Consider the following 26,803-nt stretch of genomic DNA (forward strand, 5'->3'; position numbering starts at 1 on the left):
TGGTCTTGTTTGGTTTACAGGAGATGGAAACCGGGGGCTGGAATTCTGTCTTCCATTTACAACTTTTTCTTGAACGTGGTTACCCATTTTTTTCTTCTAATTATATCTCCGTGATGGGAAACATTTTTCCTTTGGATGCACTGCGTTGAATTTTGCAATGGTATCTATAGAGACTATCTTTTAACATCAAGTCGTACAAAGCGCGAACCGGCTCTATTGTGGCTGATTCGTCGTGGTACTTGGTGTTCCTTGCGTGTATTGAGATGTTTGCGTCAGGAATGACTGCAAGAACGCATCCCAGCCTGCTGTGCCGTACTTCGGAGGTTCAACACGCGTGTTTTTCTCTGCACCAAGCTGTGGCGGTGACTCTTCCTCCGCTTCATCTGCCGCAACATCTGCCACGTCAGCTTCCGCATCATCTTCGCTGTTGACCACTGAAGCAGACAGCGGCATTGGGGCTTCTTCCTCAATGCGGCGTCTTTTTCGCCGGTTCCCAACCAGAGCATTTTCTAGCTCTCCGACGTCATACCCGTATTCTTCCCACTCGCTGCGGTACAGGATGCGGTCGCGCCACTCGGCCATATCCTCCGGAAGCTTTCGTTCAGCAGTGGGTTTGCGTGAAGCGTTTATGTCGTTTTCTTCCGCTGCCACCGTAGCTTCGAGGGTAGGCGGCGCGGGCTTTTCTAGCAGCTGCCAAAGATTGAGTTCTTCACGACGACTATAGTCTTGGTCCAGGGTGTTGGCGTGCTCTTCTTCCGAGTCAAAGGGAACCTCTTCGTCTGATGATACAAACGGGGACGAAAGTTCAGATGATTGCTGAGATGTCATCCTCGAATGTTGGCGGGACTCTTCCCCATCAGATTCATCCTCATCGTCATCGTTGTCCTCAGCGTCACCCACTCTATTAGGGAGAGCGGTGTTGTTGACGCGCTGGAAGTAATCGTCCTCCCCGTTGAGGATCCTCTCCGCTTCATCATGATCGAAAGTTCGGGTTTTCCAGCCCTTTCTTTTGCGTCTGTCTTCGATAACAAGATCATTCCGACGAGCAAGTCTGAGCAGGAAATCGGATCGATTGGGTTTCATATTCAGCACATTGATGGCGGCCTTGACATCTTTCCTGCGGACCGCATTGGACCTTTCACGGCCATTTCGACGCATGCTACGTAGCCTAGCCATTGCGATAAACTGAGCTGATTGAATTAGGCGACGTGTGATGCTGACGGTCAGAGCGTAAAAGTCCATGAGCGCGTCGCCACTGATGGAAGGCGACTCGTCTTTGGACTGGACGATATTCACCCAGTTATCTGCTTCTTGTGAACCACCAAAGTTCATAAAAAACCGCTGCTCAAGCTCAATCCATGTTGGGACATTGAACAGGTTGGCAGCAAGGTGGATGCTGCCCCGCATGGGGACATCCATCTCAGCCTCTAGCAGTTGTTGAGCCTGGGCGCCGGTGACAATCCAATTATCGCCATATCGCATTCGGGCAACAGGTGCAGCAGCAAGTTCCTCCTTTGCCCTCAGGACACCGGCATATTCGTCCAACTCGGCGCAGCACTCCTTGCTTATCTCAGCGGCTGCGGGCACATCGCCCATGACAATAGTCCTGACGTGACGCTCTAGAAGATTCTGGCTCTCTACACCGCGGTGGAGGAGCCGGAGATGATCCATCACTTCGAGTTCCGACTTGGTTCCAATTGCAGTCGAAATCTCTTTTATGCCATTCTTGCCCTTTCTGTCGAGGACATTGTATAGAATTTCTTTCTCCGAGGCAGTCCAGACCACCGCCCCGTTTTGATGAACATTATGAATCTCATCGCTCTCTTTGATAGCTGAAAATGTGATGTCTTGTTCGATTTCTGTCACGAGCGAAGTGTAGGCGTCGAGGACGTTTGGAGGTACATGCTTGATGCGATCATGAAGCGTTTCAAACTGGTTATGCGAGGCGTCTGAGTCCGAATCTGACAAGATACCATATTTGATCTCTTCATCTGACGAGATCGTTAACGCCTCTGCGCGCGAAGAAGAGCGTCGCCCATGCACGCGATCTGGCTGTTCATCGACAATAAACTCGGGGTCGGAGTCGGAATTATCGTCGGGCGCAGAAGACTCGGAACTGCTCATCGTGCAGGCTTGCAGACTGCCAGCACATCCGGAGAGATCGAAGGCGAAAACATCACAGCTGCACTTGTGAACTAGAGTGGTTGCTGCAGGAAGGCAAACAGACACAAAAAAAGTTGGCCAACGGACGGTCCGCCGGAACAGCAACTGACGTTATCGCACCGATAAGAATGTTTGCACTGTTTGAGACAGTTCTTCAGGTCCGCCGTGCTGCTCTCTCGTCAACGAGCATGGAGTTCATTCGCAGATTTGGGCTGCTGGCTTTTTCGCGCTCCTGGAGAAGACCGCCAACGAGGTCGTTAGTGTCACATTTCGCTCACAATGTTCGTTATCACTCGACCGTGCCTCCCCTGCCCGGCTCCTCTAGTATCGTGCTCCGCGATTACCAGGAAGAATGTATTCAGTCGGTGCTCAACTACCTTGACGAGGGCCACCGGCGCCTTGGAATCTCGTTAGCGACTGGCGCTGGCAAGACAGTAGGGTTCAATGCCACCATGCCCAAGTTCTACGCTGATCTCTACAGGTCATCTTCACACAGCTTATCAGCCGAGTACAACCACGCGATGCGAAAGCCACGAAGACTATGATTATTGTTCACCGACGCGAACTCGTCGAGCAAGCAGCGAAACATTGCCGCCTTGCATACCCGGATAAGATTGTGGAGATTGAGATGGGCAACAATGTCGCGACAGGCCTCGGAGACATTATCATCGCATCGGTGCAGACACTTGCTCGAGGCCGCATTCACAAGTTCGACCCCAGCCTCTTCAAGTTAATTCTTGTGGACGAAGCACATCACATCGTTGCACGGTCATACCGCGAAGCCCTGGGGCATTTTGGTCTGAATGAGCCGTCTTCAAATGCGCCAGTCCTGGTCGGTGTCTCGGCTACCTTTGCACGGTTCGACGGGCTGAAACTGGGCGCTGCAATCGATCATATTGTCTATCACAAAGATTATGTGGATATGATTGGCGAAAAATGGCTGGCCAATGCGGTATTTACGACTGTGAGATCCGAGGCAAATTTGTCGAATGTCAACAAGGACAAGTTCGGCGATTTTGCCCTGGGTTCGCTTTCAGAGGCCGTTAATACCGCGACTACCAACAACATCACAGTGCGTGCATGGATGGCGAATGCGCAAGACCGGAAATCTACACTGGTTTTCTGCGTCGACGTTGAACATGCCAAACAGCTGACGGCGACATTTCGTGAGCACGGTGTTGATGCTCGCTACATCACTGCCACCACCCATAAGAATGTACGCTCAGAGCAACTAGACGCGTTCAAGAACCAAGAATTCCCAGTTCTGCTGAACTGTGGTCTGTTTACGGAGGGCACGGATATTCCCAACATTGATTGCGTACTTTTGGCGCGTCCGACCAGGTCTAGGAATTTGCTCATCCAAATGATTGGCCGCGGACTGCGTCTATTTCCGGGAAAAAAGGACTGTCATATCATTGACATGGTAGCATCGCTAGCAACGGGTGTTCTGTCGACACCAACACTGTTCGGGCTTCACCCGGACGAAATTTTGAACAAGACAACCGTGGACGACATACGGGAAGGACGTCAAGAAGACTCTCCCTCACAGATGCCTGTAGATCCTGGAGCGGTCCCAGAGGGTGATGTAAATATCCACTTCACCAGATACGACAGCATCTACGACCTATTGGATGACACTCGATCCGAGAGACACATCCGGTCTCTCAGTCCAAACTCTTGGGTCCGAGTTGGGGATGACAAGCACCTGCTGTCAGAATCATCGGGATGGTTGACACTGGAGAAAGAGGGCGATCTATACAACGTCTATCATGTCATGAAGTTCACCAATCCAACAACCGAAGTACCACAATTCACCCGTCCACGGCGAGTAGCCTCAGGGCCAGACCTGGAAACCGCCGTCCGTGCCGCAGACACCTACGCAAGCAGCAAGTTTGACGAGCGGTACATCGCATCCTGGAAACCCTGGAGGCAGAGTCCGGCCACATCCGGACAACTTCAATTGCTCAACAAAGCTCGCATCCGCCAGGGCAAATTAACAGCCCAGGACTTGACTCGGGGACAGGCGGCTGATATGATCACAAAATTGAAGTTCGGGGGAAAGAAGCGATTTAAGAGCATTGGAGTTCAGCAGCGGAAGGCTGAACGCAAAGAGAAGGCCATGAATGAACTTGACGAGCTGCGAACGAGGACTAATGTTAAGGTTGGGCCTTTGGAGCGCTGATCGGCCTGGCTGATATGGAGCGTATCGCTATCAACCGGATTGTAACAATACAACATAACCTACAGTAGAATCTGAGGACCTATGAAATCGATGCCGAGAATGACAGCTCTGGCGCCAGAAACGGCTGCCTTTCCACCTGTAACTTTAAACGGCGAGCCACCGCTTCCCCACGCCCCACCCTGTCCCACCACTATTCTGCACCCAACTACGGAGAGCACTGTTAGTTATCGTCCTCTGGTCCTCATGTTGCCGCTCGACCTTAACAAATTGTTCCCCCCATTTTCACTCCCGACTAAAACGATGCCGAAAATGGCTCCCCTCTGCATCTAAATCTAGGCTTCCCCCCTTCTTGCCTAGCCCGTTCGAGCGTATATAAGATGTTTCGTCCGCCATCTACATAGTATTGGACCAATCCTCTCCTTTGCGAGGAAATTCGAGCTAGACTAGAATATTCCTATAGCCTTGGATGGCTCCCTCTAAGCTTTAAGCTGAAAACACTACTAGGTATTGTAGTTATTGAACGCTACTAGCGGAAGTAAGTATACGCTCGCCCTAGAAAGCTATAGGGCTGGGAAATGATAAGCGAGAATAGATATTGTATTTAATTCATTGAGGACTACGTAGACTATCTTCTTCTGTCTTGGAAAGAAACGAAAAGAAAGAGAGGACATGAACGCCTAATGCCTGAGCTACCTTCGTCTCAACCAAAGCCTGCAGTCTTTGTCCCCTATCTCCGCAACTTTGAACTTGTTGAAGCTTCAAGAGTTCGCTATCTCGTCAGGTCCAATACGTCATTGCGCGAGGTAGCTGGAAACTTGGTTCTCCTGCGATCAGTGTTTCGTGTTGCCTGGCGAGCTTGGCGAGAAGCGATCGCGCATCATCGTTTAGTTCAAACTCAGTCTCGACGGCCTCTAATGCGGAGTGATCCCAACGGTGGGTGATGCTTAAGCGCCCTGGAGGCTAAAGAGCATGAATAGTATTCGAAGAGAAGTTGATTGAAGTGATCATGCTGTATGCCGTTACGAAGGAGGCCGGCTGGAAAGACCAGGTGCATTCAACGAAGCAACTAAAGTGAAGAAGGAAGAAACTATGGCGGGGGGAATCCGCTATTATGTAGAGCTCCCATGCAGACAGGCCCAATCAGGTTAGTCAGATCACTTGCTTCCATCAGTCACGCCTCCCTCATGTGATCTTCAAGTCCATCGTCTGTCATGCGTCACGCGTGCCGAATTAACGTGATGAGGACGTAGCAGCGAGAGCATTCGTCAACTTCCTGTCCAACATTATTGTGTGGCTGTGTGGCTGTCTTTTCTGAGCCCGAGCCACATGAGCCTCATTACCCAAACATAAAACCTCCGTTTGTCTCTCACCTGGAGAAACCACGCTCTTGCAACCTGCTCCATTTTCATCACTCAACTTTGAAATATCTTCAGATTCCAGGCCACTTGCCCCGTTGGAAGTGTGCCTGGCACCATCCCCAACAATGGAACTGCAGAGATGTTCTGTGGTTCCCCCAAACATTTCCTCAGTTAGTCATCCCCGTCCTTTCCCGAGACAGTTCATGCTAAGTTGGCAGCACAGATCGTTAGAGACAACGATGTTCTTCAGCCTTCCAAAGAGCAAGAGGATATCGCACTGGAAAAGAGTCGGGCATACTGGTATCACACCGCATCACTCGCTCATGCCTATCTGGATCATGGCTTGGCTCCAGAATTTACAAATCCCCGACACACCCTTCACAAAATCCCAAGATTTCAAGGCCCGCTGAAATCACAAATGTTCCCTTTGGGCATTGCTCCAACTTTCCCGCTTTGCTCACTCGCCTCCTCCACGTGGAGATTACTGGGAGACTCAGGCTGCGATGCGGAAGTAAAGAAAGAAACGACGAGACATACCTGGGTGCAAATCGGCACCGGTCGTCCCACCCCATACAGTTTTTGTGGGAACATCTTCAGCTATTGGATCGGTACGACAACGGAGAAGGCCACAGGTCCCAATTACCTAGGAATTCTTGCGATTGGTTGGTGTTACATACTCTCTGCAGAGCTGGTTGCAAAGCAAGGAGGTAGTGCCGTTATGCGTTACACAGATTCTCGTGCCGATATCTTGGGTGAAGGTCCCTACAATCCATCAGAGGAGGTTCATTTCATCGACGTGGGGGAAGTGGATGAACGAACTGCTCGCTGGTGGTCTGCGATACTCGCAAAACGCGAAGGATGGCAAGCCATCGTGAAGGGGAAATACATCGCACCTTGGTCAGTATCTCGCACGTGTGAAACTCCTTTCATCATCAAACGACGAAGAAACTCGCTACTAAGGGACTCGCTACCTCTTGTGCAAACGCCTTTATCCTCGGATGACGCCTTCGATGCTCTTCTTGAGTTTGCGAGTTTACATAACCTCGGAAGTCAATTTCCTATTGCTCTTACGACAGCTATGTCCTTCACAATGCATACATACTTTGGCACGGATGTCAAACTGCCGCTACCAAGAGCACACGGAGGTCAAACTCCAACCACTACCCTGGGTGCTTCACCGATGTGGACGGAATTGAAAAAGGAGCTACCTTACTACATGACTCTAAGTTGCACTCCGGACGTGATGATATCGACGCTGTGTGGATCATTCTGGCAACCGGACATTCCTTGTAATATGGTTTCTCAATGGCTACATCCGGTTCTTGAAGAGGTCTTATGTGATGTTGCAGAAGGCAAGGGTCAAGAACTTCTTGCTTTGATCGGTGCCATTCGCCGGCCAAGTGTGGGTGCGCTTTGGATTGGAGCAGCGATGAGCGGCATAGGCCCTGAAATTCTTAAATGGGTAAGGAGAGGCAGGCCACCTCTTGACTCAAATGCCTTTCCTTGGACTGGCGCCCCTCAACACTTTATGGATGATGCAGGTTCAGGTCCGTATACCTGGGGCGACCCTGAATACATTTCAAGACCTGACGTGTGGCGCTTACTACCCCTCACTCCGACCGACGCAGACGACGACTTGGGCTACGAATATCAACCCACGACACCCTGGGAACCTTGCGGGGCGTGTTCGACAACGAATTGCGCGCTTCGCGTCATGTCACATTCCAATTGCGCTCGGCACGCGTACCGTTACGACCACTTCAACTGGGAATTAGAGAATGGAGAGACTGTACAAGATTTTGGGTTCTCGGAAAGATATCCATCGCTTTTGACAGAGCTTTCCATCATTCCAGACAGCAAGGTTATCAGTCATTCATTCGAGAGGAAGGAACTTGATCCCGATCGAGAGGCTTCTGAGGAAGCTTCGCTTGAGATTTTTAGATGGTTCGTCATCGGTGGAGAAGGCATACCTCCTGAGAAGATATTCCGCGACGATTTGCTTCAACAATCGTGGGACCAGCTCGATGACCACGTGGGGTATGGAGAGGCTGATCCCCCAGATTCTGAAGAACCTGTGCTCAAAAATAAGGATCGACTTGAGGCTTGGCTAGATACAATTGGCTGAAAACAGCATGTTCGGCCTGGAGTGACTCTAAGCAAAAGAAAAAAAAAAAAAAAGACAAGCAGCTTTGACGAAATGACTATCGTTGTGCAAATCCCTGACTGCCTAAAAGTATGTATTCTGTAGGTGCTTCCATTCCCTCGTCCTGATCCATCTCTCAAAGCAAGCCGTTCCCTTTTTCCACCTCATTAGCCACCCCCGGAGTCACCCTGTCGCGAGGCGATTTGAATATTGCTGTATCCAACCCAATGCGGCGGAATACCCCCAGGATGATCGGGGCACTCTTTGCAGATTCTGTAATACAGACCGTTGCACGAAACAGGAGCTGTGCATCGCTTCCACTCAACTCGACACTTCGGTGCGAGGCACTTTTCGATGTGGTGGATGCCATTGGCGTGGAGGCACTCTAGATTCTTGCAGAATCCCTTTCTGCCAGACGAAGTAGCCATATTCGAAGGCTTTGGCAGAGGCTGAGTCTCAAAGTTGATTAGCGATGAACGAGCGGATGAGTGAGAGGACCTACATGTAGGTGGGTTTGATTCAATGGATGAAATTGACCAGCAGTGTCTGGGGTGCATTCGCATCTCACCGGATAACTGAGGTATGAGCTTTAATATCTGAGTTGGAGGACGAAGTCTGGTGCCAGGTGCAGTTCGACGTCGTTACCTACGAGTCGTTACCTACGACACAGTGTGGTTACCTACAAGTCGTTACTTACGACTCAGTGTGGTTATCTACGAGTCGTTACCTACGACTCTGTGTGGTTACCTACAAGTCGTTACCTACGACTCAGTCTGGTTATCTACGAGTCGTTACCTACGGCTCACTGTCGTTACCTACGAGGCAGTGATAGCGAGACAGCAAGTGTTTTGTGCGCCGGTAATAATGGAAGGCGAGCTATTTTAGGCCCAAGAGAGAAGGCTTTATGTTTGAAATCTATTGACCATGCCATAGTGAGGACGGTAATTTCGCCTTTGCTTGAACGCTCTCTCAGTCCCATTAGGTCATGGTTGTGTAAGAACACATTGATGGTTTTAACACCGGGGGAATCAAGATACCATTTATTTTTCATGCATATTTCGGTAAAGACGCAGTTTCCTAAGTTTTGTGCACGTATGGATTTGATGTCCGGAATCGGCAGGCCGAGGATGCTGACTAGCAAAAACTGAACGCTCTAAGTCACCAGATTCAAGACCAAGGGATTGATGCTCAGATCTCATATAGTGATAAGCCGATGTTGTTCTCGTCACCTAGCTCAGCCTGCACGCTAATCATGTACAGTGAACAGGTCTTTACCAGCCTCGGCTAGAGCGCCGCTAGAGTTTACAGTGACTTTAAAATAAGGACCTAAATAAACTACAACTAGAATGTTCCGGCCCCACTAACGGCCGCCTCTCCACCCGTAACTTCGGACGGCCACCGCTTCCCCGCCCCCGCCCTGTACCACCACTATTCCGCACCCGCCCAGCGCTGTTCAGTCATCCTCCGTCCCTGCTTAGGGGAATCGACTCAATATACCTGAGTGAGAAGAGGGTGTCGTCGGATGTGGTTAGCACGCCCCATGACTTTCATCGACGTTCTGCCTTGATCGCCCTCTGAGCGAAATTCTCTGGTTTTAACTTCTACTTTTTTACCCTGCACAAATCAGCTCACTGTGCAGTATTGCCGATACGCAACGGAAGACACGATAATCTGCCTTTAAACATGAACACAACGAAGGATCAAGAGTGAACGACACTTCATTCGTTGTGCGGTCGCACGATTGTCCGAGTCGGCAGCAATCTCGTCGTGAAATCGGGCGGTCTCCGCTCCCACGAAGCGCAAACACTTCGTTTCATTGCAGCAAACACAACGATCCCTGTACCCAAAGTTCATGATATCCGCTGGGAAGATGGCCAAGTCGTGGCTATTGTGATGGTCTACATGCCTGGCAAGCGACTCGATGAAGCATGGGATACTTTGGACTCCACGCAGAAGCTCTCCATTGCCGACGAGCTTCATTCCTACATGAATCAACTTCGTGACTTGAAGGGTGATTATATCGGGGCTATTGATCGTGGCAAGGCTATAATTGGACAGATTGCATCCATTGAAGGCGGTCCATTCGAGTCGGAGCAGCAGTTCAACGAGTTTATCCTGGGAGATATTGTCAAATCAGCACCAGATTTACTGCGACATTATGCCAAGTTTGCGCTTACGGATAACCATGAGATTTGTTTTACTCATGCTGATTTCGCCCCGCGGAATATTCTTGTTGAAGGAGGCCGGGTCACAGCTATCCTGGACTGGGAATATGCGGGCTGGTATCCGGAACACTGGGAATATATTCAGGCGCTTGGGCAACTGAAACCGATGCCTGAGAATATCTGCCCCGTATTCTTCCACCCCGATATGAGAGAGAATACATAGGCATGTCCTTCCTAGCGCGTCTCTTACGTCACTAGCTGATACACTATGGATAATATGCAATCATCTAGGATAGAGGATAAATGAAGCAATTTATAAGAAATTATCATGTCACTCGAATATTCAAGGACATTGTTGAATACAACTGTCTCCTATACGTCCTTCATAGAAAGCACAGATGTTGGTTGAATGAATCGAAGTGCTAGAGCTTCTGTTTTAGCAAGGAAAGCCCGCTTGTATTTTTTGTCAACTGTGTTAAACAGGACATCGTGTTTGGAATAATTAGTTGCCAATGACAATAGTTGAATATATCACACGCCTCTTATCTGAAAGGCTTCCTTCCGTACACCACAATCCTGAGAACAAGTTAGTATACCGTTTTTAGAACCACAATCGAATATCCACTTACTCTTTTACATAGGCATGCATGCTCTTGTCCCGAAGCTGCCTGTTCACTTGAGCTTGGAAGATCTTCGATACATCCACACCCCAGCCCAAAACCTGGGTACACAACCTGAGTCCATAAGCCTCGACAGCCTGCTGAACCATCACGTTCTGATACTTTCCGAGTTCTTTGAGATGAGGATCTTTCGGCCATGGGGAGTATGGCAGGAAGTAAGTAAGCTGTGTGACGTCCTCGAACCCGGCCTCTATGAGCCAGTCTTTTAGATAGGTATGGACGTCGTACGGCTTCCTGATCGCTCTCGAGGCCGATACAATCGCTGACAAGTACTGGATGAGAGGAGAATCATCTGGACAAGTGCCGTCATCGCTATATGCCCAGACGGCGCTTTCTTGGACTTCAAAGTAGGTACCCGGCTTGAGAGCGTCGTAGCAACGCCGGAAGAGCTGGTGCCAGTCTGCGACACATCTGCACGCGAATGAGTATGGGCTCAAAAATACGATTGGAATAGGTCCTGTACCCTGATAAAAGTCGCGCATGAATAAAGTCGAAGCTTTCGGCTTTGTAAAGCCATTCGGCTTCATAATCTTCCACGATGAATTCCAGGTTTGGGCAAACCCAGCTTGGTTGGATAGCGCTTATGTCATTTCCAATAATGTGCGCTTGGGGGAATTGTCTTGTCGGGTATCAGAAATGGCCCCAATCGCACCTTTCAATGAGGGGACATGCTTACTCTGCACATTCGATCGCCCATATTCCTGTGCCGGTACCTAGGTCCAGGATTTTTTGCGGGTTCTTGACGGGCGCTTTGAAAAGCTCTCCCTTTAGTAACAAAAGCCAACTGAAGAATTCTATCAGTGAAGTAACCGCTAGGAGGGTCTCATTGTCCTGACATGTGGTGTGCCTAAAAGATGTTTAGAATCGCGACCGAGGCAGTCAGGAAGAACAAGGGCCATACCAAATCCAAGCGGTCTTGTTCCTCTTCGTCGTTTGGCATACTATGACCTATTAGCTATGCGCCTATCCTTGTTGTTGCATTTGAATGGGAATTAGATCGCACATGTATTGGGTCTTGGAAATTGTTAGCACTTTCACGCTCAGTAGGTGACCACAGGGCTCGAAAAACTTACGTGTCGGTTACTGTGGTATCGCCGGCCATTCTCATATTCGTACTCCAAAACACTCGAGGACAAAGAGGTGAGATCGGAGACATCAGATTCAAATTCGCTGCCATCACTCTACCCAAAGAATCAGACGGTGAATGAGAGTATGCTGGTCACTGACATACACTGAAATCTTCAACAGGGATTGGAGCCATCGTGTTCTGCGGCGCCTCAGCGGCTTCTAACGTCTGCGTTGTAGCACCGATTGGTCGCGGAGATACATCATTCTCGGGGTCTGAATGGACAGGCTCCGGATTTGTAGACTCTGGATTGGCAACTTCTGGCCGGTTAGTCTGGGCATTGGTAGCATGATCCATGATGAAAACTTCAGTTCGGACTGTGAAGGTAGGCCAAAGGAAGTAGATCGATACAGGAAAGAGATCGAGAGAGGGGGGTGTTGGGGGGATGTCGAAGTTATACTCCGGGAAGCCTGAATGTGGGTCTTTGTGATTGTGACGAGTCAAGGCGGATTGCCAAACGCACAACGCTTTGCATTTCGTACACAATGGCTTGCAGCTAGGATTCTTAAATCTTCCTTGCGGTGAGGGACTGCACCGTGCCGCTTTTCTGATCTCCACTATGGAGGGGAGAATCAGACAGTGCCGATTGTCCTCGTAATTTACATGAAGGTCTGCACATATCTGGAAGCTGCCCAATGAGATTTTACAGTATACTACCAGCTTCCCTGGACAAACCGATCTCTACACCGCAGGGAATTCCTCAGGAATCATTCGGCTTCTGCGAGGGTGAGGAGCGGACGTGCCGGAACGGCGCTCAACAGGGAAGACTAAACCACCACAATTCCCACGAGACGCCTTAGCTGCATGCCAATACGGAAACGAGATGCAATAAATCCCGACCCGCAGCACTTAGACAGCCCCCCATTGGCCATTATCACCAGCGGTCGTCATAGTTGTGGTCGGCAATAGCCACCTTCTCGTGCGCTGAGGAACCGTGTCAGCGCTAAACAGACCCGACGTTATGGAACACCCCTCGTCCCCTTCATTTCCAGTCACGCCCTCCACGTCCACATCTACAGCGATTGCGATAATCGATATATCGACTTTGCCAGACAATCTGCGCCGAGAAAGGCAGTCACCGAGGAAAAGTTTTGCAGGCCAGCGAAGCCGGTTCCGGATTGTCGGGTCAAGAAGCCTGCCATGAGGGGGACAGGCCAGCGAAGCAGCTGGAGCACAGCAAAAAAGAAATCATGATCGCGTCGGTTGAGATGAGAAGCAACAAACCGAACTAGAATTACCATCTGTCCCCGAGCGCTGGAATGGTCTGTATATCTGCGAAATATGGCGTGACACCACAGCTCGAGATGCCGGTAATAAATTGCCATCGTTTTGGTGAACCCTCGGCCAGCACAAACCATAGCCGAGACAGAAAACTCATCGGCACCCTTTTCTTAAAATACCGAGCCTTGCGCTAGGACGATCTGATAATGCTTACCTGCAGGGCTTGTCATGCAAATGAGAAGACGCAGAAGAAGCTGGGGGGATAGTGGGTGTCTCAGAGACCTAGGCCAAAGGCTTACACCAAGCATATTCGTACCGCAAATAACCATGCCATGTCACTTGAACTATATTTTCCGAGAAGGTGCTTCTGGTAGACTGGTTGGAAAATAATTATAGGCTAGTGCGACCTTAGATTTGACGACATCCTGACCTGAAAGAGCTCTTACTAACGCATTGAAAACACCGCGAATAGGCTATACACAGAAAAAAGACCGTAAAGCACATATCCGCCCTTGAACCCCTCTTTCTGAGGGTAAGCGTATCTCTTGTTGTGCTGCGCTTCTAGCTGTTGGTGGTGGCATAGTGGCTATTTCGCGCGAGCGGCCGGTCGCGGTGCAAAGAGAGTGTGTATAGATGGCACGAATGGCTCCCCACGCATGGCATGCTGCAAATTATGACAAGCTCACTTCTCACCTCAGAAGCCTATGGGCATAAGCTTAACACCCCAGTATCACGAGGCTGGCTCTAGACCCCAGCAAACACAACTCCCGCTCAATCTCCTCCAGCCGCGTCTGTATAGACACCAGTTCCGTTAAAAAAAGACTATGCCGGTATAAAGCCTCGGAGTAAGGAGATGAGGGTGAAAAAGTAAGTCGAACGAGGGTACTGTACTAAAATAGGGACTCACGAACCAGAAGGTCCTTGCGATATGACCACACCAGACGGAACACACAACACATCCGCACGGTCTTTCTCAGATGGACGGAGATGCAGGAAACACCTGGCAAAAACCGACATATCTTTGCAACAGCGCAAGCACACTGGGAATCTACGACATATTTTCGACAATTCATTTACAAGTGAGAGAAACAACAGTTTGGTCTGAACAGCTTTGAATGTATTTTGTCCTCAGCAAAAAACTACACTAAGAAATTCATAATCATCAACTCCATAAAAAGGCACTTTGGGTCAACGGATTTAAATATCATCCTCATCAGAGAAGACCTCCTCACCACGCTTGCGGCGGGCAGCACGCTCCTTCTTCTTCTTGCGGAGCTCGGAGCCTGTAGAGAAAAAAAGAGTTAGTTAATCGGGTTCAAGATCATACAGTAGGGGCGTTTGCAGGCAAGACTCACCAGTAAGCTTCTTCTTCTTCTCGACAACGATCTTGTTACCCATGGCATCGAACTTGTCCTCCTCATCGTCACCCTTCTGGTCAAGACGGGGACCGGAGCCCTGGCCCTGAACCCAGTTGTGGCCGGAGGGGGTCATGACACCGTGGTTGACGGCCCACACCTCCTCAGTGAGGTGCTCAGTGAACTCACGAGAGTGAGTAATGATGATAACACCACCCTCGAAGGACTTGATGGCCTTGGACAGGGCACCGAGGGAGTCACGGTCCAGGTAGTTGGTAGGCTCGTCAAGGACGATGACGTGGGGGCGCTGCCATGAGCAGGCGGCAAGGACGACCTTGACACGCTGACCACCGGACAGACCGCGCATGCGGGAGTGGGAAACCAGCTCGGCGTCGAGGCCGAAGTTGGCGCAGTGCTGCTCGATCTCCTTGCGGACCAGAGGGCGGAACTGACCGGAGGCGAGGGCCTCCTTCTGATCAACCTCGGCGACCTGCTTGGAGTGGGAGACGATGATCTCGGAACGGGGCAACCAGGTGTTCTCGTTGGACATCATGGGGACCCACTTCTCCGACTTCATGCCGACGTTGTCACCAAGAGCCCAAGAGATCTCGTACTCGTAGGTGTTCTTGAACTTGCGGCGAGAGTGGATGCCGACGACGCGACGGAGAGTACCCTCGACCTTGTAGATCTTGTCCATGGCCTTCTCGTCCTCCTCGGTGACGATCTTGTTGGCACGGTCCATGGTCTCACGGTCCTCACCGGTCTGGAAGCGCCACTGGATGTACTCGGAGGGAGTGGAGTCCAGGTGGTGATCGATATGGGCGAACGCGTGCTGCTTGATGTAGGCGATACGGATGTTCTCGTGCTGGTAGACATCACCACCGGTGGGGATGAGCTCACCAGTCAGGACGTTAACGAGAGTAGACTTGCCGGCACCGTTGGGACCGATAACGGCGATACGGGAGCCAAGCGAAACCTGGAAAGTAATGTCGCGAATCTGGGGCTGAGGAGTGTTGGGGTACTGGAAGGACATGTTGTTGACACGGATGATGGCCTTGGACTTGGTCTTGACACCCTCAAGGAAACCGGGCTCGGGGAACTTGAACTCCATCTCGGAGGCACCGAGCTCGTAGTAGGAGCGAGCAGAGGGAACCTTCTTGACGAACTCGGACAGGGTACCACGGTAACGCTTCAGCTTGAAGCGCTCGTAGTGGACAACGTGCTGGATGACACGGTCAAGGAAGCCACTGTCGTGGGAAACCATGATGGAGGTGCAAGGGGAAGACTTGAGGTAGTCCTCGAGCCACTGAACGTTCTTGACGTCCAAGTGGTTGGTAGGCTCGTCGAGAAGCAGGATATCGGGGTTCTCGAACACAGCACGGCACAGAGCAAGCTTCATCTTCCAACCACCGGACAGGGCACCGATGGAGCCATCGAGCTGACTCTCGAGGAAACCGAACTCGTTGACAAGCTTCTCACGGACCTCAGAGTCGACGGGCTTGAGGCCGACCTCGTTCAGCTTCTTGACGGTCCAGCCAATGACAGTCAGCTCGGTATCGGCAGCGTCGAGATCGTGCTCGACGTAGACGGTCTTGACCTCATCCTTCTTGGGGAAACCCTCGAGCTGCTCGTTGTTGATAGCACGCATGAGGGTGGTCTTGCCGGAACCGTTGGGGCCCAGGAGACCGTAACGCTGGCCACGCTTGAGGCGCAGGTGGGTCTGGTTCAGCAGAATCTTGGCACCGTAGGCCAGGGAGAAGGTGCAGTTGCACAGATCGACACCCTCCTCCTCATCGGAGGGGACCTCATCGGCAGCGGCGGCATCGGGGGAGGCACGCTTGCGGAGAGTCTCGGCAATGGGCTTGGCGGCCTCCTCACCGACAATGGCAACGATGTAAGGAACGAGGTTCTGGATCCAGGTGGTGTTGTCGGTGTCCTTCTCGTCAACGAGTTGACCAGCGATGGCAGCAATGTAGTTGATGGCGGCCTCGGAGGAGGGGATGCAGGCCTCGAGCTTCTTCTCCTTGAGGATATCCTTGAGGATACCGGCGACAGTCTCGATGTCACCAGCGGTGGAGACCTCGGGGATCTTGCCATCCACGACAGCACCGACACGCTGGAGGGTGTCCAGAGCCTGCTTGGTCTTCTCACGGGCCTCGGGGTCGGCCAGGGTGTCGAAGTTCTTGTTCAGAGCGGGCAACATCTTAGGCAGGAAAGGAGCGACGAGCTGAGGATCCTCGACAAGCTTACACATGTTGTCGACAATGACGGCGGACTTACGCTTGATGGCAGTCTCGCGCTCAACCAGACCACGGTCCAGCAGGGGGACCATGATGGCCAGGGTGGGGCTGGTCACGTCGGACACGAAGGTGGTGGCACCGAGCAAGTGAACGGTCTCGGGGACGTTCTCAGGCTTGGAGATACACTTGATGAGCTCGGGAATGAAGCGCTCAATATCCTTGTTGACGATCAGACCGCAGACCCTCTCCATGGTGGCGTAGGCGGCCTTCTTGATCTCAGCCTTGGTATCCCACATGGCCTCGGAGACGACGGGGATCAGGCGGGGGACCTGGAAGGATAGTTGGGCGGGGGCGGACTCGACAAGGGCATCCAGGCACTGGAGAGCGGCCATCTTCTCGGCCCACTTCTGGGCGTTCTGGAGGGAATCGAGAATGGGGGTGACAACGGCCTTGACGGCGTTGCCGGAGACAGCCTGAACGATGGCAGCGGCGGCGGACTGAGCGGCCTCCTTGACGGGGACCATCTTGTCACCGACAGCATTCAGAACGGGGCCAAGGAGCGACACGAGGTGGGGCTCAACACCGGGAGCGATGGTGGAGTGGGAGGCGATGGCGCGAATGCCCTCGCAGGCACGCTCGCGGGCCAGCGCATCCTTCTTGTTGGAGAGCTGCTTCTTGAAGGTCTCGACGGCCTTCAGGGGAAGGGCCTGCTCAGCGATGGGACCGCTGAAGAGAGTGGCGAGGTTGCCAGCAGCGGCGTTGACCTCATCGGCGGAGGTGGAAACGTTGAGGTTCTTGATGAGATCCTCGAGGACGGCGATCGACTTGGCGATCTCCTTGCCGGAGACGGCAGGGACGGAGGAAACGTCGACGGCAGGCATTTTGGAGGAAATTTTGGCGGTTGGTGGGGGAAGGAAACGTATTAGAGTAAAGAAAGAGTTTTTTCTATGAGGGGTATCTCGATGATGAGCTGGAGTGGCCCAAACTGCGTCGGCTGTCCAGGACGCAGCAACGCTCTGAAGTGATAGAGCGGTCTATTTCTGTCTATGCAGAAACGAAAAACAACAAAAAAGAGAGGACCAGACCTCGTCAAGAAAAGATGGGGGAGGAAGGATGAGTAGGGAGAGAGAGGAGGGGTGCTCGAAGGGGGGCGAGATATTTATCGGTGTGTGGCCCCTCGCCGCCCAACCTTGCGCAGAAATTTTTTTTCTGTTGCGGCCGCGGTGCTGCACTAAGTCCGGAAGCGGCTTAGTACAGTTTAGTAATGGAGCCTGCCCATCAAACTGCCTGCTCTGATTGGTGGCTATTGGGCAGTCTCCCGAATCCCCGCCAAGTCATTGGCCAGTTGCTTTGTTGCTTGGAAAGAAAATAAAATAAAATAAATCAAAATTAAATGATGATTGTTGGTGTGGCACCCGACAAATTCGAAAGCCTGGGACGGCGAACAAAAGGAGGGGTGTTGCCTACTGGAGTCAATTCAACTCATAGATGCCTTTGGGAATGACATCGTCCTTTCAATATGATGTCTACTACTCAACATTTCCCCCCCTTTTGGCCAGCTGTTACCACAGTGACTATCGAAGATCAATCAATTTTTTTTTCAGGGCGGTTATCAGAAGGCTTGAGGTCCCCCGCGGTGCAGTCCGCAGCACATGCAGTATCAGCCTAGACTCCTCTAGGGAGACAATCCGGGGGATGAAACGGCAGATACAGTACTCCGGACGGAGCAATAGATTTCTGCTGCCATCGCTCGTTCCCATTTCCGTACTCCGAACAGAATGGTAGGCCCGTGAAGCGTGCCAGTCGCCACTATGATGACCGGGTGGCGCAGCCCTCTGCCGGCCGTTGACATATCCAATCAAGCTTCCCGAGATCGAGAGTTTCGAGAACCCAAGACCCCCAAGCCGAAAATATTTTTAGTGTTGCCCAGAACCATCTCCATGTTCCAGAGGGAAGGCTGACTTCCGTTTTTATCCGTAATCGAAATGATGACCTGTGAACGCAGGTGGAGGGCGCAGCCGCTGCGACCCGTGCAGCTCTCGGCAGGGCTGGCTGTAAGCCATCGTAATACGGGTTGTCGGGGTCAGCGCAGGACATATACGGAGTACAGGATATTACTGCGCGGCATAATCAAATAATCAGGGCGCTATTTTAAAATAATATTAAAACAGTATATGAATTCAACAAGTTGGGCAACGGGATCTGCAGGCTTCGATCGACAGCTCCGGTAAACATTTCGGATGAAAAATGTGTTCAGGGGTTGATGGATCTTGGCTGCGATCCAACTTGATACCAGCCTAGGCATTTCACTAGAAGGGCTAGCAATCACTAGCCGGCATCCAGGGACATTCTCGGCGTGCGCGAAGTATACTGACGTGTACAGTATAGACACTATCCTGCACAACACCGCCTTTGCAGGCTCACCGCTTCCCCCCTGCTTATCGGTTATCGCGGGCTGGCCGGTTGCATCCAAAAATTCAATCTTGATGATTTGATGTCATGGAAACTATGGACCGTGGAAACGCTCTTTGTCGTTCGCCAGACCGACATACTCCGGTCCAAAGCCGGAGAATTCCCGCCTAGACTGAGAAGTACTCGTCCATTATCCATTATCACATTGTTATCCCTTATCCCCCGCGAAAGTACCCGGTGGCGAAAAGTGATCGGGTCGAGGGATAGTGCCAGTGGGTCTGGAAGTCAAATTCTGCGAACTCAACTCGCCCCCAAGATTCGGCCCTTGCTGTTTCTGTTTGGAGCCGGCCTTGATGGGAAACATAATTTCTGATTTTCTGGGTTGCAAAATTTCTCCCCGTCCCGAACTTTGCGCGGCCTCATTTGGATGTCCTTTGCTCCGTCCAATCCCATGCTATCTAGGCATCGGGCGCTCCGTGATCGATTCACATGGCGCGGTAGCCTCGAGTTTCCGATTGCCCCGGCATTCTCCCGGCGATTGTTTGGTCCTTTGGTCTTCTGGAAGCGAGGGCAAGAACGAGATTTGTGTCTGATTTGTCGAATTTTGCTTTTGCTGTGGCGTTGCCCGGGCTCGCCCGCCACCCAGGGGAGCAGAGTTTTGGCAGTTGACGGCGCGACGAGGTCATCATGCAGGGGACTCCTTTTTCTTGCTGCTATCGATGTTATCGACAACAGCGCTGTTGTCCTGGAATTCTGCCGTGTAGTTGAATTTGGGAGTCTGGGGGTGGATCCGCATGGCCGGCATCCCAATGCGCCCCAGTCGTCTATTCTATGGGGCTGGCCTTATCGCCCCCCTTTCATCGTCTCGCCCACTTCTGGGGAAAAATTGCCCTGCGGCCGGCCCGAAGTACCCACCTACTTTTTCTCTATTATTTTCTCTGCATCCTGCAGCAGCGAATCCGGGGTAAAGATCCACGTAGGTCGTAACCTGTATGTGCAGAACTTGGCGACTTGTAGGCCGGGAATCCCTGCCCAGCGAATGCCAGAACAACAAAACATCAATCGTCCTCCTAGGCATATCAGCCCCGGGCAATGTGCTTTGTTTTGTGTACTTATTTTGTTGTTTCCGCCCCTGCCCACTGGCATGAAAGAAAAGCCCCCTGTTTCTCAACCTCAACTCTCAGCCCCCTTTTCAGGTCGTTATTTTTAATGCGTGGCCCCTTTCCTGCCCCGGCGCTCAGGCCCGCGCCCTGATACATAGCCCAACAGCGTCCTGGATTGGGGCGACCTATCACCCTCGACCGGGACACGTAGATTGTCGAGAACAGGAGAACCCTGGACTGGCAGCCTATCACTGGGCTGGCTGGCTTCGCGAGAGTTCGGGAGGGTGGTACGGTGCCTGAGATCTGGACCGTTACACCGATCTGGGCGCGGCCTGTCGAGTTTGGGTCGTTTCCCCGATCACAGGTCATCTATTATCCCTGTGGGTTTGGACTGGACTGTCTTCGAGTAACCTTGCACGCATGGGACTGCAGTAATCTCCGGCTAGATCGACTTTCCTTCTAGGGCTAGCTGGATTGGGCAGAAGCTTCCACACGGAAGGGCAAGCTCTGTAGGTGACAGCGCCAATTGTCAGACGGAAGCAGCAAGTAATATGTCGTGGTAGTGAGTTTCTGCTCGATGTGAACGATTTTTCGTTTTGTTTACATTGTCTCGGGACCTCCAAGCAGGTTTGGGTGCTTCCCACACCGCCAGAAGCAACATGTAACTCGTCGGCCGCGGGAGAGATGCCGCTAAGCAGATTTCAAAGGTCAATGACGCCCATAGAGATGAATAGATGGATAACTTCACTTCACTTCTTCGAAAGTACCAGCCAAAACAATTGACATCCTCCGGAAGCTGGGACGCATACAGCAGTCTCAGCTCATCCAGTCATTTGACAGTCCAAACTCGAGCATGGCCAGAGAATCATATCAGTGGTATTTCCCACAAACAGGCCTTTCCCGCCAAAAGTATGTCAATTCAGCGCGTTGCTTGATTGCACGGTGATATTGAGACTCTCTATCCAGGGGAGCTTCGTTTTCCGCCGAGCAATTCGGTTCATGCGGGATGGGTGTGCTCAACAAGACGAGGAAGGGGAGCCCAGCGAGATGGAATATGGAGGGAGCTAGACAGACCGAGAAAGGCACACGGACAAGAAAAATCAGGGACGGAACGAGGAGGTCGCCGCAGGGAACGATCTCTGAAGCAGAAGCGGGACAAGCAGTGAGCGGGGGAGAAAGAGGAGGAATGAGCAGATGGTATCCCAGAAGTTCTTATGGTCCAGGAGGGTCCTGCAATCTGGTGAGGACGTGATATTTAGTGGATAATGAGTGCAGCAGTAGGACCCAAGAAGCGAGAAGTTCGTGCGTCTTCCTAAGGATTGTTCTGATCAAAGGCAAGAGAACGATGGAATGGCCTAAGAGAGAATTACCTGTCTCAAACACATTAGATTCTTCAAGTTAGCGGCAACATCTCTCTTCCCAATTTGAGAAGACTTGGACCGGAGCAGTTGGTTCCAAAAAAGTCCCCTTTTCAAGTCTATAGGGACCTACTTTAACGTACTATCCTACTATTTACTATCAGAACCTCGTCTTGATATCCAAGTAACCCAGGAGAGTTAAATGCCGAAGATGGTCAGAACCGTGCAGAATCTTCCGGATTCTCATTACTGCTTTGCATCCGCTTAGCGTGGTGCGTTCCGACTTTTAGCATCCCGCGTAGTATCATCGCAGTAAGATCAATTCTACCAGATATCTAATGATATTAACTATAGACAGCCATTTATCTAGTCTAGGTGGTTCACATAACTCGGCTGTCTACCGGGTTACTGTACATCTATATTAAAGAACCAAATAGGTACAAGTCAGTTAGTGGGAGTTGGTCAAGAAGACTTCGGGCAGAGCCGCCCGTTGTTGTTCCACGAGTAGGGCAGCGGGTCGACGGTCCGAACCTCCCAGTCCTCTGCACCGACCGCGGTCAGGGCGAAGAACAAACCACTAGGGTCATACTTTTGCTTGAGCGAGTAGAGACGCGGGTAATTGGAGCCGTAGAAGGCGTCCTGGAGGTTCGGTTCGATGAGATCGGCCTCACTCATGTAAGCGCCCGAATCCGGGGCAATCTCACGTAGCACGTCCATCCACTCGGTCACGAAGAGCGACGAGGTCTCAATCACATCCCAGGAGGAGGTAAAGTTCCACTCGGAACCCACGATAACGTGTGATAGAGTGTCACGCCAGGCGGGGAGCACGGCGTTGTCCGTGGGGGGTTCAACGGCAATACCGGTACCGCTGATATGAAAGCCGACGACGAAGAGACCCTATACTGTATGAGACTCCAGCCGAAATGGTACCAGAGAGTGTGTATGCGTTGTATATATCACATACCTGATTGACAGCGTCCCTGTAGGCAGCCCAGGTCTGATTGCGAAGATCATCGCTCTGGAAGACGCTTCGGGGAAGCAGGCGGGAAGCAGTCTTGACAACATCGGTTCCGACGTATTCTTGAGGGAAAGCCTCAACCCAAGCATCGTAGCTGAAAGAGCCAATTAGCTGGATATGACCACCATGTTTTCAGGAAGTAAAGAGGAGAATGCAAACGCACAAGTTGTCCGCGTGGTTGTACCACGGGGTGTAGGAGACATTCAGGCTGTCGAGAGTATTGAACCAGGGAGCCAGGAGGGCTTTGGTCTCGGTAACGCTCATGTTGGGCGCGACAAAAGATTCCATACGGAAATAGTAGTCAGTGTCCCCAGCATAGGTCGTACCAATCTCATATGCGGAGGCGCCGATGTAGAAGTAACCATAGGTGCCAGCATCGACATAGGCCTCGAATTCGTTGAGATACGCGCCAACGGCCGCCCAGAACGCGTCCGGACTTGGCGTGTCGTTGACCGTGAAGTTGAATGTCACAGTGGTGGTCTCCAGCTTAGGAAGAGCCTTAACTGTCAAAGAGGTTACGACGCCAATGGTGCTACCACCACCGCCACGGAGCATCCAGAAAACCTCGGGATTCTCAGTGGTACTCGCGGTAATAAAGCGGCCATCCGCAAGAACAACTGAGCGGAGTTAGTAAGGAGGTTCTGCAGGCATTCGATATGGGTATTCTGGGGAGAATCTTACCTTGCATGGCCAGAACCTGATCGGCGGCCAGACCGTACATACTGGATAATGGGGAGTGGCCACCACCGGCCGTGTAGCCACCACCCAGGCCAACAGTGACAGCTTCGCCACCTACAACTGAATGGCCGACGCTCTTAGCAAATTCATAGGCCTCAAAGACTTGGATACCCGAGCCGAATTTGATGGCCGGACCGACATAGCCATTGGCTGCTTTAAAGCTCGGGTAATAGGTCTTCTCCTTGAGATAGTGGGTCCAGATGGTGAGGGCACCCTTGCCGGAGGCTTTACCATTGAAGTCATGGCCGGTATTCTTGACTACCAGGCGCAGGTTCAAGTTGCGGGCGAAGTTGACCGCCAACTGGATCTGCGCCACGCTGGAAACGTTGACTGCGTACGCCGGATAGGCACCCTGTGTGCAACTGGCGGTATAGTTATACGGAGAGGGTAGGCAAGTGCGACCCTCATATAGCGGCAGCATGATAGAAGTTGGATCAGCCATATGCAGGTCCGAGCTAAGCCAGTCGGCGGTAATGGTCGCGCACATGGTGGCATCGTACTCTGGCCAGTCAGGATAACAGACTGACGCCAGGGGGATCGTCTTGATCAGACTGCCGCCGAGCAAGCGATCAAAGATGTTCCAAATGAGGTCCACGGGCCACAGCAAATCGCCAGGCATCGGCTTGCAGCTGTGGCGGACACTCCGCTTGGCCGTGGAGTTGTTTGCGAAGTCGAACATGCTAGCAATGGTGCTGTTCTGCAGGCTCGCCGACACATCGGCGAGCACGCTATCGGTCAATTGCTTCGTCTCATAGGAGAACAACAAGGGTGCCGAACCAGCCGTGGCCGCCACAGTGGTCGCTGCTGCGGAGAGCGACGCGGTCGACAGCGCCTGGGCAAGCGACGCACTGGCCACCAGAGCCAGTTCCCTGACACCCTTCATGCCGGTAGATATTCACGAAAAAAGGGGAGAGAGACGAACAAGGAGTGGTGAGCAGTAAAGGCAAAGCTACTAGGAGTGCTACTTAAATCTATTTAATCTATTAGCGGCATTTGTCTAGCCACGCGGCAGCCGAACCGGAGCCCTAAGAATCGACCGAAGCGGCCAAACTTGCGGTGACATTTGCCTAGTCTAAAAGGAGCGCTGACACCGTATGGAGAATGATTTGACTGTGAACGCTGATTGGTGGGCTAATTCGACGCCCAAGCCGTGTCTTGAATCGGGCTGTGGGCACATATATCAATGTTTGGAAAGGACTCCATGTGAAATGGCTTGTCTGTATTACAATGAGATGTTGGCAGGCAAAGCTTAGGACAGAGAAATTCCTGACAACCAAGATGTCAGGCTTTTGCTGTTGGTGACTACTGAGTCCATGGTGTTGCATTGTAATTTATTCAGGTCCTTAATTTTATCAGTCAGTGTCTAGTGGAGCTCTAGCCGAGGATGGTATAGACCTGTGCCTTGTACATGACTAGCGTGCAGGCTGAGCTGGTTGACGAGTTAGTTAATTAACTACGGCGCGGGCGGTTTCAAGTTTTTTGCATGGCATTTGCCATGGCCCATCTGGCTCCGAGCCTCTACAAAAACGCATTGATAAGGTCTGCGCTGTTTCCAAAATTTTCTTTGGGCTGTTTCTTTTGCCGTATAGACGCACTAAGGTGCCCAGGCATGTATGCGCCCCGTCCATCAAAAAAATCAGCCCTCCGCATCCTGCTAACTCAATTTGAACGAGTCCCGATATTGGCCCCCAAATTGGCCCCACCCCCTAAATCGATGGTTGAACTTAATTTCTGTTCGCTAACCGGGGCGAATTCGCAACTAAGCCCTTTAGCTATTTCGAACCGAAATCATTCTAGAAGGAGGTGTAGCGCGGGGAAGACGCCCAATTATGGATACGACTATCCGGAGCCATACTCCCGGCTCCAATTAAGGATCGCAGGATCGCAGGAGCAGCCGCAAGCCACTACAGGGAAGAATAAGAGAGCCGTCCAATGCAGGCAGAATTTCAGCTGCCACCCATGCAGCAGGGGGCTGACGGTTATCGCCACAATCCTGTCGCGCTGAGTCGAATCTTCCCCTGTCACCGACACAGGTGGTCACTCACGCAGTGGGAAGTACCGCCATGTCTGCATAGTAGAGGGATATTCAAAGAGAGCTATGAGTTCAAGTGACAACCTACAGCCGCAGGCCATTGGCCTCATCTTTGCTTTTCCTCCTCCCTCGCAACTGCGGCTGTCGCTCTGCGGGTTTACAGCCGCGCGCTGACAACGTCGTTTGGCGCAGGTCAGTCCAGCATGCATGGCCGTTCTTCTTTGCTCATTCGTGCGATGGTTCTAACTGAGAATAGATGACTGGGTTATTTGCTTCGCAATCGTGAGTCCCTGATCCACTCAGGCCCACAAGTCTCGGGGGATTGACAGATCGGCAGATCATGTACTGGGCCGAAACATTTACGTCGTATAAAGGTAGGATTAGGATCCGCAGAACGAGAACACTTTCACGGGTGGTAGTATGGATTACATGAGGTTAACGGTCCCCTAGTGATTATTTACACCTACATCGGTTACAATGTTTCCGATATCCCTCCCGGCTATCCCGCCATTCTGGGGAACAAATATGCCTATGCAGTACGTAAAACAGAGACGTCCCTGATCAAAGGAGAAGGCTGCCCCTGCTAACGAGCCAGACTGAACTCATCTACAATCCTATCCTAGCCCTTGTTAAGACCTCCATCCTGCTCTTCCTGTTACGTCTGACCGGTCAGAAGAAGTTGGTGCGCCAGGCCATAAAGGGTTTGCTGATATTCAATGGCATCGCCGCTGTGGCCACCTTCTTCATCACTGTTTTCCGGTGTGTGCCCATCGCCGCTAATTGGAACGCGGCCGCGTATCCCCACGCAAAGTGCCTTGACTTCGCCAATTTCGTTACTGGTACCGCCTCGGTCTCCATCTTCACCGATGTCCTCGCCCTGGGGTTGCCTACGTGGATCGTATATCACCTCCAGATGCATTGGCGCCAGAAGCTGATGCTGATTGGTATTCTGTCTTTCGGTCTGTTGTGAGTAGCCCAGTGAGCTGCCTTCTTTCTCGAACAATTTCCATACTAATAAAAGGAAGAACCGTTGCGGCGGGCATTATTCGCGTCATTCTTCTGGACCACTACGACCGTCATATACCGGAGAATTACACCCATTCGGTTCTCTTCTGCGTGTCGACCATTGAAGTCGGCCTGTCGTTTGTCGCTGCGTGTGCTCCCTCGTTCAAGCCGCTCATTGCGCGGCTCGTCCCGAAACTCTTCGGGGGCTCCACTCGTAGTAACCGGTACACCCGCAACGGCCAGTACGCCAACGGCTCCACCAGCCGCAGCAGGCGGTCTGGCTTGAGCTACAACCTCGAGGAGATGCCGCATTTCAGCCCGTGCACGCACAATCAAAACGTCACTCTCGTCCAGGCCGGCGATAGTGGTCTCGGCTACGGGCCCACCGAAATAAATTCCAAGAGCACCATCACCATGACCACGGAGATGGAAGTTACTTATGACCAGTCCCTTCGCCAGGAGCAGCATACTAGCAGTACAGAGAGTCTTGTTCGTGGGAGGTAG

The 26,803-nt window shown here is 51.8% G+C and overlaps 8 protein-coding genes across 8 annotated transcripts; 4 read left to right on the plus strand and 4 right to left on the minus strand.

The window, feature by feature from the left end:
• Positions 1–213: 213 nt before the first annotated feature.
• Positions 214–2,124, minus strand: N7482_002434 (uncharacterized protein; the record flags this gene model as incomplete). Its single annotated transcript, XM_056684559.1, has 1 exon — positions 214–2,124. The coding sequence occupies one exon, from the start codon at positions 2,122–2,124 to the stop codon at positions 214–216; it is 1,911 nt and encodes a 636-aa protein (XP_056548165.1).
• A 167-nt stretch (positions 2,125–2,291) lies between these two features.
• N7482_002435 (DEAD/DEAH box helicase) lies at positions 2,292–4,345 on the plus strand (the record flags this gene model as incomplete). The annotated part of the gene is made up of 2 exons (XM_056684560.1): positions 2,292–2,597; positions 2,645–4,345. The coding sequence occupies 2 exons, from the start codon at positions 2,292–2,294 to the stop codon at positions 4,343–4,345; spliced, it is 2,007 nt and encodes a 668-aa protein (XP_056548166.1).
• Positions 4,346–6,121: 1,776 nt separating this feature from the next.
• Positions 6,122–7,828, plus strand: N7482_002436 (uncharacterized protein; the record flags this gene model as incomplete). The annotated part of the gene is made up of 1 exon (XM_056684561.1): positions 6,122–7,828. The coding sequence occupies one exon, from the start codon at positions 6,122–6,124 to the stop codon at positions 7,826–7,828; it is 1,707 nt and encodes a 568-aa protein (XP_056548167.1).
• A 1,701-nt stretch (positions 7,829–9,529) lies between these two features.
• On the plus strand, positions 9,530–10,234 carry N7482_002437 (aminoglycoside phosphotransferase family protein; the record flags this gene model as incomplete). Its single annotated transcript, XM_056684562.1, has 2 exons — positions 9,530–9,552; positions 9,604–10,234. The coding sequence occupies 2 exons, from the start codon at positions 9,530–9,532 to the stop codon at positions 10,232–10,234; spliced, it is 654 nt and encodes a 217-aa protein (XP_056548168.1).
• A 319-nt stretch (positions 10,235–10,553) lies between these two features.
• N7482_002438 (class I SAM-dependent methyltransferase) lies at positions 10,554–12,114 on the minus strand (the record flags this gene model as incomplete). The annotated part of the gene is made up of 7 exons (XM_056684563.1): positions 10,554–10,587; positions 10,641–11,102; positions 11,155–11,310; positions 11,368–11,522; positions 11,563–11,646; positions 11,744–11,872; positions 11,923–12,114. The coding sequence occupies 7 exons, from the start codon at positions 12,112–12,114 to the stop codon at positions 10,554–10,556; spliced, it is 1,212 nt and encodes a 403-aa protein (XP_056548169.1).
• A 2,121-nt stretch (positions 12,115–14,235) lies between these two features.
• On the minus strand, positions 14,236–17,514 carry N7482_002439 (putative translation elongation factor eEF-3; the record flags this gene model as incomplete). Its single annotated transcript, XM_056684564.1, has 2 exons — positions 14,236–14,321; positions 14,394–17,514. 2 exons carry the CDS (start codon positions 17,512–17,514, stop codon positions 14,236–14,238), a joined length of 3,207 nt encoding a protein of 1,068 aa, XP_056548170.1.
• A 4,454-nt stretch (positions 17,515–21,968) lies between these two features.
• Positions 21,969–24,145, minus strand: N7482_002440 (FAD-binding oxidoreductase; the record flags this gene model as incomplete). The annotated part of the gene is made up of 4 exons (XM_056684565.1): positions 21,969–22,403; positions 22,471–22,618; positions 22,688–23,141; positions 23,206–24,145. 4 exons carry the CDS (start codon positions 24,143–24,145, stop codon positions 21,969–21,971), a joined length of 1,977 nt encoding a protein of 658 aa, XP_056548171.1.
• Positions 24,146–25,634: 1,489 nt separating this feature from the next.
• N7482_002441 (uncharacterized protein) lies at positions 25,635–26,803 on the plus strand (the record flags this gene model as incomplete). The annotated part of the gene is made up of 4 exons (XM_056684566.1): positions 25,635–25,668; positions 25,745–25,830; positions 25,890–26,260; positions 26,320–26,803. The coding sequence occupies 4 exons, from the start codon at positions 25,635–25,637 to the stop codon at positions 26,801–26,803; spliced, it is 975 nt and encodes a 324-aa protein (XP_056548172.1).

The sequence above is a fragment of the Penicillium canariense genome (genome assembly GCF_028826845.1).
Source record: "Penicillium canariense strain IBT 26290 chromosome Unknown utg000001l_segment0_segment0, whole genome shotgun sequence".
NCBI lineage: Eukaryota > Fungi > Ascomycota > Eurotiomycetes > Eurotiales > Aspergillaceae > Penicillium > Penicillium canariense.